At 43.5% G+C, this 15,317-nt stretch overlaps 1 protein-coding gene across 9 annotated transcripts in view; it reads right to left on the minus strand.

The window, feature by feature from the left end:
* EFCAB2 (EF-hand calcium binding domain 2) overlaps window positions 1-15,317 on the minus strand; it is a 174,380-nt gene that overhangs the window by 49,086 nt on the left and 109,977 nt on the right. For 5 of the 9 annotated variants that reach the window (XR_004030047.1, XR_004030046.1, XR_004030043.1 and 2 more), the window contains exon 6: window positions 15,169-15,239. Coding sequence is in view for 4 of the 9 variants with exons in the window: in XM_030812565.1 (XP_030668425.1) it covers window positions 11,518-11,633; window positions 15,173-15,239 (183 nt within the window). In the remaining 5 variants the exon portion in view is untranslated. Of the gene's footprint in view, window positions 1-10,976; window positions 11,634-15,168; window positions 15,240-15,317 lie in introns of those variants that run through there. The other 4 variants (XM_030812567.1, XM_030812568.1, XM_030812566.1 and 1 more) reach the window with 2 other exon arrangements.

The raw sequence follows: 15,317 nt of genomic DNA on the forward strand, positions 1-15,317 counted from the left end.
GGATGGGGGACGGAGTACGACCTGGGATTGCCCTGATACTATGTTTGCCTTGTATCTTTTGCTGATCTTTCTCCTTCCCGATCTCTAACTTTGGGTTGCCCGCAGGTTCAGCCCTCGGAGCCCTTCTCTTCCCTACTCACCCTCCCTCCTTAGGTGATCCCATCCAGCCCCATGGCTTTAAACATCTTCTGTGCATTAACCACTCCAACCCCAGGCGCGCTGGAGCTCCAGACTTATATAGACAGCCTGGATGTCTGGTTGGCTTCTCAGTGGGAACGTGTCTCAAACCACACTCTCGATTTTCCCTCTAAACCTTAATGAATAGTATCTAGTTGCTGAGACCTAAACCTTGTGATCATTCCTGGTGTCTTTTTCTCTACTTCCATCCCATCCACTGGGAAATCTTGTTGCTTCTACCCTCCAAATAGATCCCAAATCCAACCGCCTTTCACTATCCACCCTTATCTCCCCGGCCTGAGATGCCACCTCCCTTGTAATGTCCCCTAACCGGCTCAGCACCATTCAATGGCATCTCTTCTTCTCTTCACATTTAGCTCCAAATCCTTTCCTGGCCCACAAGGCCCTTCATGCTCGGGGCCCCGCCCACCTCTCCATCCTCATCTGCTTCTCTCTCTTCACTCAGGCTACCAAGGCCTCGGGGGCTGGTTGCTGATCCTGCTGGCTGCCAAACACGTGGTGCTTGATGTTCCTCTACAAGTAATGCCCTTTCCCCACGCTCCTTCATTTCCTTCAGGCCACTGCTCAAGATCCCCTCCTTAGAGGGGACTTCCATGTCATTCTAGATAGGACAGTACCCTGTCACTCTCACCCCTTATCCTGCTTCATTTTTCTTCAGTGTTAATCCCGACATGACATGCGTTTATTGATGCATTATCTGCCTCCTACTGTCAACCTCACAGCCAGAATTCAAGTTCCTTAAGGACAGGGACTTTGATTTGTTTGCTAGCACTGTTTCTTTCCTTTTTTTTTTTTTTTTTTGAGATGGAATCTTGCTTTGTCTCCCAGGCTGGAGTACAGTGGTACAGTCTCAGCTCACTGCAGCCTCTGCCTCCTGGGTTGAAGCAATTCTCCTGCCTCAGTCTTCCAAGTAGCTGGGACTACAGGCGCCCGCCACCATGCCCAGCTAATTTTTGCATTTTTAGTAGAGACGGGGTTTTGCCATGTTGCCCAAGCTGGTCTCGAACTCCTGACCTCAAGTGATCCACCTGCCTTGGCCTCCCAAAGTGCTAGGATTACAGGCGTGAGCTACCACACCTGACCAGTTTACTAGAACTATTTCTAGCATAGAATATCACTAATTAAATATTTTATTGAATGAATGAAGTTAAAATGACATGTACACCCTTTCCATGAAGTCCCTGAGGTCACAAGTTTAGGAAAATGGACTTCCCTACTCCCAGACATCCTATAAATACCTGTACCCAACCTCATTATATAATTGAAGATATTTATTATATGGAGAAAATATTTATATTCATTCATTCAGCAGATATTTACCAAACACTTTGTAATGATAGATACCACTTACTAAGCCCTATGTGCAGACAGCCCATCATGCTCAGAGTAATCCTACAAGGTAGCTATGATTTCTGTCACTTACAGATGGGCAACAGAGGACAGACACAGCACGTGACTTTCCCCAGGTCACATACCCTATACCTGGCACAGCTGGAATTCAGCACTCTTTTCCCTAAGCCATGCTATTAAAAAGCGACTTCAGCATTAGCCTCAAGCCATCTTGTTCTAGAACATTCTCACCTCCCAGTATTGGCAGCAGAATTGCCAATGTGAACACATAGAACATTTGCAGTTCATCCTGCCACTTCCTCTATGAAGTCCTCTGTGAGTCCCACAGGCAGAGCCAGCTGCTGTCATTGACCCCGATGCACTTTGCTAACATTGCTGAACAACTCTTGCTCAGTGTCATTATCGGTCTTCCTGTCTCTCCCATGAGGCTGAAATCTCTCAAGGACAAGGGCTATGTCTCATACTCATTTTGGCATCTCTGGTGCCCAGCACAGTGTCTGGCACATGGTGGGAATCCAATGAATGCTGACTGAATGAGCAAATGAATTGCATTAGGAAACACTGTCACAGCCTAAGAAGCTGGCGTTTTGATGTGAGCGCGGGCGGCCAGTTGGCCCCTCGTTCTGCCTGTGTTGGTCATTCTTCACTTCTTTCGCAGGCTTATTTCCCCAGTTCCTATTTTGTTGCCTGAATATTTGTGACATTTCCTGCTAAGTCTGCTGTGCAATAGTGGCTCATTCTAATTGCCTCCTGCAAATAATATTTGTTCTGAAAGAAACTGTGTCTCTGGAATTCAGACTCTGTCTGTCATGTTGTGCTTAGTGGGCTCCATTTCATAGCAGCCGAGGGGTTTGTTGTTTCTATCTGAAGAAACAATCTGCGAGGCTCCAATCTGGTGCTTCCTGGAGCTAATCCAGTTGAATCCTTTGGCACATTGCTGTGGGCCTTTAGAAAGCTCCAGTCATCAGTGGAATGCAAATTTTTAAAAGACCAATGAGATACTATTTTTCCCTATCTAATTGCAAAATAAAAAGCCAAAATATGCTGAGGAGGGTTTAGAATATGGGAACAATCTTTCTGCAGGACAGACTGAAAAACACATTAGCAGAAGACTTAAAAATAGGTCCCCATCACTTTAAAGGTGACCCAACAGTTCTGCTTTTTGGAATGTATTCTAAGCAAACAACTAAATTAAGATTTAACTATTAGGATGTTGATCATAATTTATTATAACAGTGAAAACTGAAAATTATTTAAATTACTAAGAATGAGGAACTAATTAAATAGGCCAGGTATGGTGGCTCTAATCCCAGTACTTTGGGAGGCCAAGGTGGGAGGATTGCTTGAGGCCAGGAGTTCGAGGCTGGAGTGAGCTATGATCATGCCTCTGCACTCCAGCCGGGGTGACACAGCGAGACCTGTCTCTAAATTAATTAATTAATTAATTAAGGTATCTCCAAACAATTAGATACTATCCAGTCACTGAAAGTTATGTTTTAGGTGAGTATACACTATCATGGCAAGATTGTTCATTATGTATTCATTTAAAATGGCAGATTACATAATAGCATATATGGTCTGATCCTGTAGTATTGTCGTGTTTATTAGTTATTTATGCTCTTCCCCAACAGTACCCTGATTTCTTACCAGAGTATTTTCTTCCTCCAGTGGGGTATAGCTGGTGGTTGGAGGATTCCTGCCTTCCACATGGCTGCCTAGAAGCAAGGTGCCTCCTTACCTGCCCAGGCCAGACTGAGCTCAGCTCAGTGGGCTGTGTCTTGCAGGCCTTGAACCTGAACCAGTGCAAAGCCATCCCCGCAGCAGCGGCCCTGGACGGGCTGTTCCGGTTATGTGACATTTGCTATCCTCTTGCACCATGCTTCTTTGCCCTCGGATGCCCCCTTGGCTCCTGTCAGCCTGAGCCTGGTGCCCCAGTCTCCAGTAGGCTCTGTGAGCACCCCTTCCTCAGTCCAGGTGCCTTCCAGTGAGTCCTGCTTTCTGTCCTTATGGTCAAGGGCCCTAACTGACAGGTTCCACAGTGATATTTTAAAGAAGTTCTATAGAGAGACACATCCCTTGGAAAAAGCTTTCAGAAGAGATGAAGCAAAGCATTAGTAATGGTGGTTAACTTCTGTGGAATTAAGGGGTTTTCCTCTTCTTTTTTGTTTACTGGCATTTTCCAATTTCTCTTTATTGCTTGGGAGCCACTCTAGTAATTTTTAGAGTATTTTATACTTTACATTGTTTTTCCAAAAGAGCCTTTCCTGGGAAGATTCTCTAAAGTAGCCATCTCACAGTGAGGTGCCCCTGCAGGGAATGCAAGATAACTCCTCAGGGTGCAGGAAGAAAACCAGGATTTGTTTCAATTTATATTTACGTTCTGTGTTAGAGTTAAATCTCATTGACGTCTTCCCAGGGTCCACACAGCAGAAATGCATGTATCAGGAATGCACGCATCAGGAACGCACGTATCAGGAACGCACATATCAGGAAGGTAGGCGGCCGTCCTGAAGGCGGCTAGGGGAGCCTTCGCTTGTGTACTCATTCCACCTTGCTTATTTCCGTGCAATCACTAACCATACAGGTGGCCAAGGATTTGCAGATGTTTTTTGGTTTTAATGACACCACCCTCAAAAATTGATAAGAGGCTTAAAAAGTTTACTAAAAAGTAACCTCGAATTGAAGATAATCCCAACACCTAAGCCCAGGGGGGTTTCCCGAGAATGGTGGGGCCGACAATTCCACCAGGATGAGCTCTTCATCGCGTTGTGTAAGAACAAAGACAGGCTAATCGGATTTGATAAAGAACAACTAAGAAAAGTTAAACATTATCAAGACTAGTTGGAAAATAGTCTTACCTCTATTCTCATTAACAATGAGCTTCGCCTAAGTGCGGATCATGCCTTGAGTTAGTAACCAGGAATGGTTACCAGCCAGCAAGACGGTTTAAAACTAGGCATGCAGACCATGGAAACACATCTTGACATGTTTAAAAGCTATATTTAAAGTCATGCAATACTCAACTAGACTTCAGTACATTTCCTAAGTTTGGTGATAAATGCTTAGAAGCCTTTTTTGAGATTTCTTACTAACAGCTGAAAACTTAACGCGGGGGCAGGGGCGGGGGCTGGGCAGCAAGATATATTTGGCATTTTGACCTGCCACACATATAAAACCATGTCCCGATTTTCATAGTGTGCTGTTTTATATTATCTCCTTCTCCACAGAACTAGGTTTGGCCTCAATTTTTCAACTTGTGATTTTTCTTTTCTTTTTTTTTTTTTTTTTTTTTTTTTTTTTTTTTTTTATGAGATGGAGTCTTGCTCTGTCGCCCAGGCTGGAGTGCAGTGGCACAATCTCGGCTCACTGCAACCTCTGTCTCCCCGGTTCAAGCAATTCTCCTGCCTCAGCCTCCCGAGTAGCTGAGATTATAAGTGCGCCACCACGCCTGGCTAATTTTTGTACTTTTGTGGAGACGGGGTTTCACCATGTTGCCCAGGCTGGTCTCATACTCCTGACCTTAAGTGAACCGCTCACCTCAGCCTCCCAAAGTGCTGGGATTACAGGCGTGAGCCACTGTGCTTGGCCTGATTTTTCTTTTTTAAGAAAAATAACAGTTTCTTCAAATGATTAAGAGTGTTTTCTCCACTAGATGAGGTAAATAATTCCTGCTGCTCTAAAAGTACCATGACTGATAGCACATTTTTAAAAGAAGGGAAAAAGAAACCTCTTAAGGCCTCCTATTTTCACATTCTAGAAATAAACTTCACGCCTTATAATTAATAGCACCGTGACAGCAAACCTCGGCTATCTCCCCACCATCAGCCCAGGTACACACACGTTCTCTCCAATTCGTTTTCTATTATCTACCTACTTCCCCACCTCTCTGTCCACACCCAGGCAGCAGATCTCCATCCCTGCCCCTCCCTCTCTCTGTTTCTGTCTCCCTCTCTGCCTAGCTGGCTTTCTGTAAATGATAATTTGTGTCATAGCTTACAGCTTTTTAAACATTTTCACTTTTATTATTTCATTTAATCTTCACACCAGCCCTGAAAAGTGTTTATTCCACTTTACAAATTAAGATGCAGAAGCTCAGCAATGTCTTTTTTTTTTTTTTTTTTGAGACAAGGTCTCTCTCTGTCACCCAGGCTGAGTGCAGTGCTGCAATCATGGCTCACTGCAGCCTCGACCTCCGGGGAAGCTCAGCAATATTCAATGTCTGGGCCAATCACGTAATCAGTAAGCAGCAGAGCCTAACTCCAAATCCCACACTTTCATTCAACATCAGAGCCCCAGGTAGTGGTTTTTACACACAAGTGTGCATAAGGCTCCCCTGAGAATGTGAAAAATGTAAGTTTCCTGGACCCTACCTCCAGAGATTCTCTTTCAGGGGTCTGGAATGGGGCACACCCCCCATTTCTAACACCCTCCTTCCAGATGTTCCTGAAGCAGATGATTGGCCACCACGCTTTCAGAAACACGCAGCCACCATGCCTGGCACGAGGGGAGCGTACGTGGCCATGAGGCTCTCTGTTTATTTAAGCAGCCCAGGAGGGTAAGGTAGTAACACTGATCTTCAAGGAACTGCCTATATAAACAGGGTGCTTTCTTATATGGAAGGATTTAGAAAAGGGAAAGGAAGGAAGATGGGAAGCTAGGAGAGAAAGATCTAAACAAACACATTCCATCCCACAGAAAATACTCCTGCCCTTAACGAACAGTCATAATCCCACCTAGCCTGCTATCTTGGACTCTTTTTTGTGTCTCTTAGGCATTTGGTACTTAGACACTGGGTGACTGCAAAGGGGACTAAATCTCTGCACTGCTTCTCAGGAGGGAGAAGGACTAGAGCTGGGCTCTCTATTTTACAGACAGAGGTGCACAGGAGGTGAAGCGCCTGATCCAGAGTGAGTCACACATGAAGTTGGGATCAGAGCGCAAGATCGCCAGACTCTCAGGCCTGTGTGTCGGGCCCTGAGTCACACACCTTCCCCAGCAGTGTGAGAACAGAGATGGCTTTCCACAGGGCCCGGCCAAGCTGTGGGGTATGGCAGGCTCTGCAGAAGCCAGGAGTCATGAGGGTAAGCAAGCTTCCTGCACAAGAGGCCAAGCACTCTCCTAGTCAGGAAATGGCATATGGTGACTTACATCAGATGCTGCGGGTGAGGTCGGTGAGCTGAAGAGGCAAAATACACATCGAAGTGATTTGAGTGTAAGGAAAAATGTTCCCTTTGCAAACAAGGTACGTTTATTCTGCAACTTAGGAGATGAAATGAGATTTCTGTGGGGAGTCTATGTTGTGCTTTCTGGTGGCCTTAAAAGAAACAGACAAATTTGTGCTAAAGATAAAAATGAATTACATTCCATAAAGCCAACTCTATGATACTAAACAGAGAGGATTGCCTTGAGACAAGATGTGAAGTTGAACATCAGTCCGAACTTTTGAAAGAATCCTCAAAGGTGGCGCCTGGGGAGGTACGCAATCTCAACACAACCTTCCTCTACTGCCTTCTGTGCACGACAGCATCTCCTCAGAGAGAGAATATGATGTCATCACTTGATCATCAAGAGATTAGGGTTCATTCACCAGACTGTACTTCTTTAATGGTTTACAGGACTTAACTCAGAGCTGTCTTGTATGCTCCAGACAAGTCCGTGCCTGGGTTGACGCATTAGGCGCTAGCACACACTTCAATGCTGCATGTCCGTGCTGGCCCCTGCCACCGAATGATATGCCCCTGGGTATGCGTCCACCTTGAAGGGTGTTTCATATCTTGGCCATCCTCCTTCCCCACTGCAATGTGTTCCTATCATCAACAGCCTGTCTCTTGATGTTCTGAGGGTCACCACACTCCTTTCCTCCTCCGTCTCCGCCATGTCCTGAAGGCACATGGCTCATCTTCATCTCTGGCTGGTGATTCTGACATGCACGGCCAAGCCACTGGCACATCAGTTCTCTATTTGGACTTTACCTTGGGAAAATCTCAGGTAATCCTGGGGAAAAAAATGATCTTGGGAAACTAGAGAAGGAAAAAATGCCTTCCATTGTTACCCCTGCTGGAATTATCTGTCAGAGAGCCTTCCAGAAGTAACAATTCCTCACCATCATTTTTACTCACTATTTTTTGAATGGGATGACCACATATTAATCATCTAAACTGGAACATTTCTAAGAGTACAAAGGAGACTTATTAATAATCACACTGGGACAGGTATAGTCTGGGACCACCCCGGGCAAAGTGGGACAGACAGTCACCCTACTTCCCCAGGCCATGAGTGGGACAAAGACACGTAGGCCAGAGTCCCGGGTGACCCCAGCTGACAACAAAACGTAAACAGAAATAAGCTTTATTCTTGTAAACCTCTGACACATGGGAGTTTTGTTATCACAACATAACCTAGAAAAAGCTGATACAGCCCCTTACTGCTGTGTAGCTTCTTGATTGTCACCTCTGTAAAATGGGGATAACTTAACAGCACCTGCACCGATGGGTGGATGTGAGGATGAAATGAGTTGACGTACATCAAGCACTTAGAACAGTGCCTGCAACACAGAGAACAGTCAACAAACCTCAGCCACTCATACTATTTATTCACATAATAAGAGAGGAGAAGAAAAGAAACACTCTAAGAACACAGCGAAGCGAAATTTCCAGGGAAACATATTATCACTCAGGAATTATCACTCAGGCAGGGAAGACCACCCCTTGCTACCAACACCAGCCACTTGCCCTTTTAGGGCCCCGAGCCCTCTAGCCCCTCCCATCTGTTATCCACTCCTCCCACCTGGGTCTTTCCCTAATGCGTTAGCCCCACGGACACCATCGGAACTGCCTTTTCGCGGATTCCTCGGCCTTTGGTTCCTTCCACCGCACCCACATGACAAAACCTTACCCCTGGTACAACAATCTACCTTTTTCTCTTCTTTTTTGCTCCTGAGCACAAAATCTTCCAGGGTTTCTTGAAAATCCTTACATGGGCTCTTTCTCAACTCTTTCTCCCATTTCCCCCAAAGATATTCCAAAATTACACCATTTTCTTCAAGCTCTATAACCTACGACCTTCCTCTCCAAAAGGCAGCAGAGGCCATGAGGTAGGGACCACAGGCCTTGGTTCATTGTTCCTAAGTCTCTTTATTGCTCTGGGAACTGACCCCTCCCTTCACCTTCTCTGCAGGCTCTCAGCCCTTGGACTAGAAATGAACTTGCTACAACCGCCCATCTTCCAAAAATCACTCCCCGAGCCTGTTGTCCGTTTCCTTCTCTTCACCGCCGAATAACCTGTCCTCCAGGCTGCAACCTTCCCACATCCATTCCTTCCTCCATCCACTCAACTCCACACCCTGTTGCTTCCCCACATCTGCTCTGGGAGAGGCCGTCAATGAACTCTCCATTGCTAACACCAATGGACGTTTTTTCTATCTTTAATTTCCCTCTCCTCTCCACTACATCTGGCATGGCCACTGCCTCCTCCTTGCGATTCTCTCCGATCCTGGCATCCAAGATGCTTCTTTCCAGCTTTCCCTCCTCTCAGGCTTCTCCTTCCCCATCTCTTTTGTGGCTCTTCTTCCTCTGCCTTCCCGTAAATGCTGATATTCCCCATGGTTTTGTTCTAGACTCTCTTCTCTTTTCCTTTCAAGGCATTCATACTACTTACATGCTGAGACCTCCAAAAGCCAGGTCTCTAGCCTGATCTCCCTCCGATATACAACTGATTACTGAATGTCACCCTTTGGGTATCCCAAGGTGTCTGCACCCAACCTCATCATTTTGCTTACCAATGCCCCACTTGCTCCTTGGACTTCTTATCTGAATGAATGGCACTTTTACCCATCGTCCAAGCCAGAAACCTGAGAATCACGCTTGACTTTTCCCAGTCTATCCCCTCCCACCAACCAAATAGCCTACAAACTGGTCTCACTTCTAGTCTTGACCTATCAAATCTATTTTCCATGCTGCTTACAAATGATCTTTCTCTGTGATCTTCAGAATAAAGTCCAAACTCTCAATGCTGAAACCTTAACTCAGCACCTAACCCGATATTCTTAATGATACCGCTCCTGTTTACCGTGCCAATTTCACCTCTCATCATGACCCCCAAGTCTCCTACACTCCAGACATACTGAACGGCTTTCCATTCCCAGGTGGTTCCATGTTTCATGACACCTCTAGGGTTTCTGGACTTGCTGCTCACCCGCTGAAATGCCCTGTGCCCCGCTGCCCACTTACTAAACTACTCATTTTAAAGTCAGGTGCCTCCTCTCCTGGGAAGCCTTCTCCGCTCACTAGCACCTTTCATCTTCCAGAAAGCTCCCTCCCTGCAAGGCTGAGTAGCTGCCTGTCTTCTGCACTTCCACGGTACCCTGAACGGGCCCCTATCTGAAATGTGGCTGTTGACTGCCTTGCAGGCTTCCCTCACTAAACTGTGACCTGGATTCATTAGGGACTCCGGTTCCCAGCACATCATCTCATGATACTCCTTCAGTGTTTCATGAATGAATGAACAGCGACAGTCTCTCGGGTAGCAGCCGCCTCTTTTGGGGGCAAGACTACATGCCTGAGGAAGGCTCACAGCAACTCTAAATGTTTACATTTATGTAGATACACACATATAGTGGTAAAGCCATCTTTAAATAGAGATCTGTGTGTGTGTATGTGTGTGTGTGTGTCTTGTTATAAAAGAATATCTAGCTAGACTCCGTCTCAAAAAAAAAAAAAAAAAAAAGAATATCTAGGCCGGGCGTGATGGCTCACGCCTGTAATCCCAGCACTTTGGGAGGCTGAGGCGGGCGGATCACGAGGTCAGGAGATCAAGACCATCCTGGCTAACATGGTGAAACCCCGTCTCTACTAAAAATACAAAAAATTAGCCAGGCGCGGTGGCGGGCACCTGTAGTCCCAGCTACTCGGGAGGCTGAGGCAGGAGAATAGCGTGAACCCAGGAGGCGGAGCTTGTAGGGAGCCGAGATTGCGCCACTGCACTCCAGCCTGGGTGAAAGAGAGAGACTCCGTCTCAAAAAAAAAAAAAAAAAAAAAAAAAAAAAAAGAATATCTAAGTTTGGAATCCTTATCTTCCCCTTTGCTTGTAAGTTGCCATATAGTTTCTATTTTTCCATTGTGACTGCTTGTGCTTCATTCTGCTCCTTCAGGAGCTGTACATTTGCACACCAGAACATTTCTCAGTATTCTTACTCAGTATTCAGGACAATGTTCCCATGACAGATATGCCGAGTGGGTGAGAATTCTAAAGACAAAGAGAGAATTGCCACTACCTTACACTATCAACTTCCACTCAGCCTTCTTTTCTCTAGTTTCAATGATCTCAACTCCTTTAGCTGCTCCGTAAATGGTGACATGCTGGATCAGCAAATATAAATGTTTACACTAAGTCATTATCATCCCAAATGATATTTGTAATTGGCAGTCATAAAAAATCAATTATCAATATTTATTTTGATAAATCTCCTTCCACACTCAGATTGATGAAGCGTTTGCTATTGTTTAAAAAAGAAGCCCCCATTACATTGCTACTCATTTTCGATTGGTGGTCATTCTGCCCCCTTAAGATCTTTAGATGCCAAACCTTGGGTAATTACGTCATTTTCATTTTGTCAGCGTAATTAATTTGAAGGTAACCTGAGTTTTATTGTAGAAAATAATCAACAATCCATTCTAATGTTAAAATGTTTTAAGAATAGTTTTTAAATAAATAGTAATTTATCATTTGGTAAGGCTAGACATACTAAATTTGTTTTAAAGTGTTATGATCATCTTTAAAAACAAAGTATCTAAAGTGACATAGTATGTCACAAGTGTTATGATCATCTTTAAAAACAAAGGATCTAAAGTGACACAGTATGTCACAAGGTATTAAATATCACATATAGGAATCCTAAGATAAGATGTGAAATTAACAAGAACAAGCAATTTCTAAAGTTGTCCCTTCAATTAGAAATTATCTTTAGAACATTTAATTTTCATCTATCACCATCATTGTTATATAGTCCTTGTAATTAATTGAATTTGATTCTGGATCAATTGCAGCAGACAACATTTCTTCCATTTCCTCTTGAGAAAAAGGCTCACCTCAGAGAGACAAAAAGGAAAATGTATCATTTATGATCATCTGAGTTTTTTCTTTTTCTTTCCACTAGCCAGCTTAACAGCCATGGAGCCCCACAAACTCCCACAATGTCACTAGCTGCACTCCCTGCAGCTGTAGAGCCAGGACATCACAACAGCCCAGAGGTTCAAAGAGAAGGTTATTGTACACCCTGGCAGATTCTGGACTTCTTTCAGCCTGCAGATGTCATAGATCAAGCAACCTCTAGAACATGTCATTTCAGGCAAAACAGTAGGAAGACATAAAGACATCATGAACAGGTTATTTATTTAGATTAAAACTTTTGCAAGTACCAGAAGATTAACTTGAAGCCCCAGTGTTTGATTAAAGATGGAAGGAAAATAACCGAATGGTTAAAGCACAAGTTTGGATTCACATGCTGGCTGCCTCTTACTAGCTCTAAGATCTTGAGCAAGGCACTTAACTGCTCCACTCCTTAGTTTACCTGTCTATAAAATGGAGGTGATAATGATACTACCTATCACATAAGTTGTCGGGAGAATGAAATGTGTTATGATTTGAATGGGATTTAGAACAGTACCTGGCACATAAGCAGCAACATGTAAATGTTTGTTTAAAAAATTGTTCTGAGATCTTCCCTGCTGCTAAACACTGTCTGATGCAATACACATTCCTGGACACTTAGGGACTTCTATCTTGTAGGAACTTGATTCGATGTGATTTATTTTGTTTATCATATGACATCCTGGGCTGTAGGAATGCATATTCTCAAACTAGTGTGTTTGATACTTTGTGGATATTATGATGAGTGTGCAAGTAACTTGAACCCATATTGTTATATAGCATAAATGTACTTAAAAACAATTTGTAGAATTCTGAGACTCTCAAAGCAGCAATTCTTAAGCACCTATTTTACCAAACTAGTCAACTGCTATTACACTTACCTGATGGGTCTGTTATATTAAATCGTAACTTAGATTTGTATAGATTTACATCTTACATATTACTTCCAAACATATTGGTTCATATATGTGGAAGGTTTGTAATAATACTTGTTGAGTGAATAATTGAAAACATATGTATTCTTATTTGAAAATACCTGTCCTATGCTTAGTCCACTGAGATACTCAATAGTTGATCTTTAAGTACCATGAACTCTCTGTAAACATACCATTTTCAAAATCATCACACAGCACCTCCAAGTAAACCACGTGATTGCACTGTCTCTGTATACACTGCAGTCTGTTGTGACTTTTCTGTTTTAGTCAGTCGCATTACCATCATACTTGCCATCGAGGGCAAAGCCTTGGTGTTACTTTTGATTCAGCTCTCATCTTTGTCGCCTACACTGTGTTACTCATCATGACCCATGGATCCTGCCGCAGACAGTCCTTCTGTACCAATCCCTTCTTCCCACTGCCATTCCCACTGCCAGGTCAGGCCCTTGCTTGGGTGCCTTCAAAATGCTGAAATAACCTTCTAACTGGCCTCCCTAGTCCAACCTTTCTTATGCATCTAACAAACCGACCAGCACCAGAAAAACCTTCTCACAATCACTCATACAGCATGTGACTCATCTGCTCAAAAGCCTATAATACTTCTCCATTGCCCACAGGCTGAATTCCAAACTCCTGAGCCTGGGACTCCACAATTTAGTCCCAGTAAATCTACTGAAGTCAGTTTCCTGCTGTCTGCCAACATTACCCTCTGGGCCAGCTCGGCTTATTTTCTCTCTGAAACAGCATGTTCATTCCTACCTCCCAATTTTTGTTCAGACTGTTTTACACATTGATAATGTCTCCCTCTCATGAGCCCCTTCACCTGGTCTTCATCATCTACTCATTCATTCATTCATTCAACAAACATTTGTTGAGATCTACCATGTGTGACAGAATTATAACGCACAAGAGTTTACCTTTGCCCTCAACAATTTAACCATATACATTCTGGCATCTCAAAAAACCTATTTTCTCTTTAAGTCTTCCCAGACCAAGTTTTCCAGGCTGGTCCGGCCCTGGTTGATCTTCTGATATTTAGCTTTCTATTGTCTTGTATTGTGAATTATTTTATCTTAGTTTTATTTCCCCAATAAGATTGTAATATCCTTGAGAGAGGAAGTAGATTTAAATATCATTATACCTTACTACACTTACTAAATATTAAACATATAGTAGGCACACAACAGTAGGAAAATCTAACTGTTTTGGACATTTTGACTAAATTCGTGTTGCCTAATATATAACCTAGGATTTACTTTCTTTAAACTAATCCTTAGGATTAAGAAGCTGATGCTTTGAAAGTCATAACATCCCCATCAAAATTAATCCCTAAGATAATTTTAACAATGGCATAGGAGTTCTTGGGTGGCAGCTCTGATGGTCGTGTCATTCTTACCCTCACTCTCTGTATTCCGCCTGAAGGTGGATCAAGTTGGGATGGTCAAACCAGCTGTGCATGTAGATGCAGTCTTAGCCTTCCCTACTCAAAATCACTTGCACTTTTGATTCTGTCTCAAGTGATTAGCAACTCTGAGTCATTCAGGACTCAATCTGTGAACCAGAGAGCTCTAGCTCTGTATGGGAGCAGGCAAGGTGACAAATATGAGGATGGTTTCAGGAGACTGTCCATCGGGCTACTGACCTTCAGGGCAAACAAATTTACACATCAGCCTAGCAGAGGGAATTCCTAAAGGAAATATGTTGGCATATATATAAGTGTGCAGGTTTTATGTGTGTGTGTATGCATATATGTATGATGGGACATGTTCAAAACAAATATATGTGGTTCAATTAACATTAAAAAAGGAAATTTTTAGTGTTAAAAATGACCTCAGTATTCAATTGAGGCTACATTATCTGTAACTTCACTGACAGAAAAGTTCTTTAAAAAGGAATTTTTACTGGCATTGTGGGAGGCCAAGATGGGTGGATCACCTGAGGTCAGGAGTTCGAGACCAGCCTGGCCAACATGATGAAACCCATCTCTACTAAAAATACAAAAAATTAGCTGGGCATGGTGGCCCTTGCCTGTAATCCCAGCTACTCGGGAGGCTGAGGCAGGAGAATCACTTGAATCCAGGAGGCGGAGGTCGCAGTGAGCTGAGATTGTGCCACTGCACTCCAGCCTGGGCGACAGAGCAAGACTCTGTCTCAAAAAAAAAAGCGGGGGGAATTTTTATATACTTCTATTCAAATCTTCAATCTAGGAAGGGGCCTTCATTTACAGTGATCGATAGTTCATGTTTTCCAGATGGCATATCTTTTATTCTGGAAATGCTCTGAGTGCAATGCCTGAAATTATAGAAGTAATCACTATGCTTCACAAAATTCTACGAGACAACAACCCGTCTCCCCTTTCCCTACTCTTTGTCCTCTTAACCCCCACAGAACAGAAACCACCCCCAAGCCAAAATAGTAGGAACAGTAAATAACTTTCACCAGAACAACTGATTTTAAAGTATCCCCTATAACTTTCACATAACCGTTAACAAATTATCAATTCCTCACATAAGTCATTGTGATAAGTAATAAATCACGCTTACCTTCTTCGGTCATATACTTGATCAGCTCGTCCTTAGTAAGAAACCCACGTTTAGCTGAATCTAAAACCTAGGGGAAAAGAAAAGATAGATATTATATTTTTCGTTTGGTGAATAAGTTCTACATGATGAATTTTTCATATACGTG

This window comes from Nomascus leucogenys, chromosome 5 (assembly GCF_006542625.1).
Source record: "Nomascus leucogenys isolate Asia chromosome 5, Asia_NLE_v1, whole genome shotgun sequence".
Taxonomy (NCBI): Eukaryota; Metazoa; Chordata; class Mammalia; order Primates; family Hylobatidae; genus Nomascus; species Nomascus leucogenys.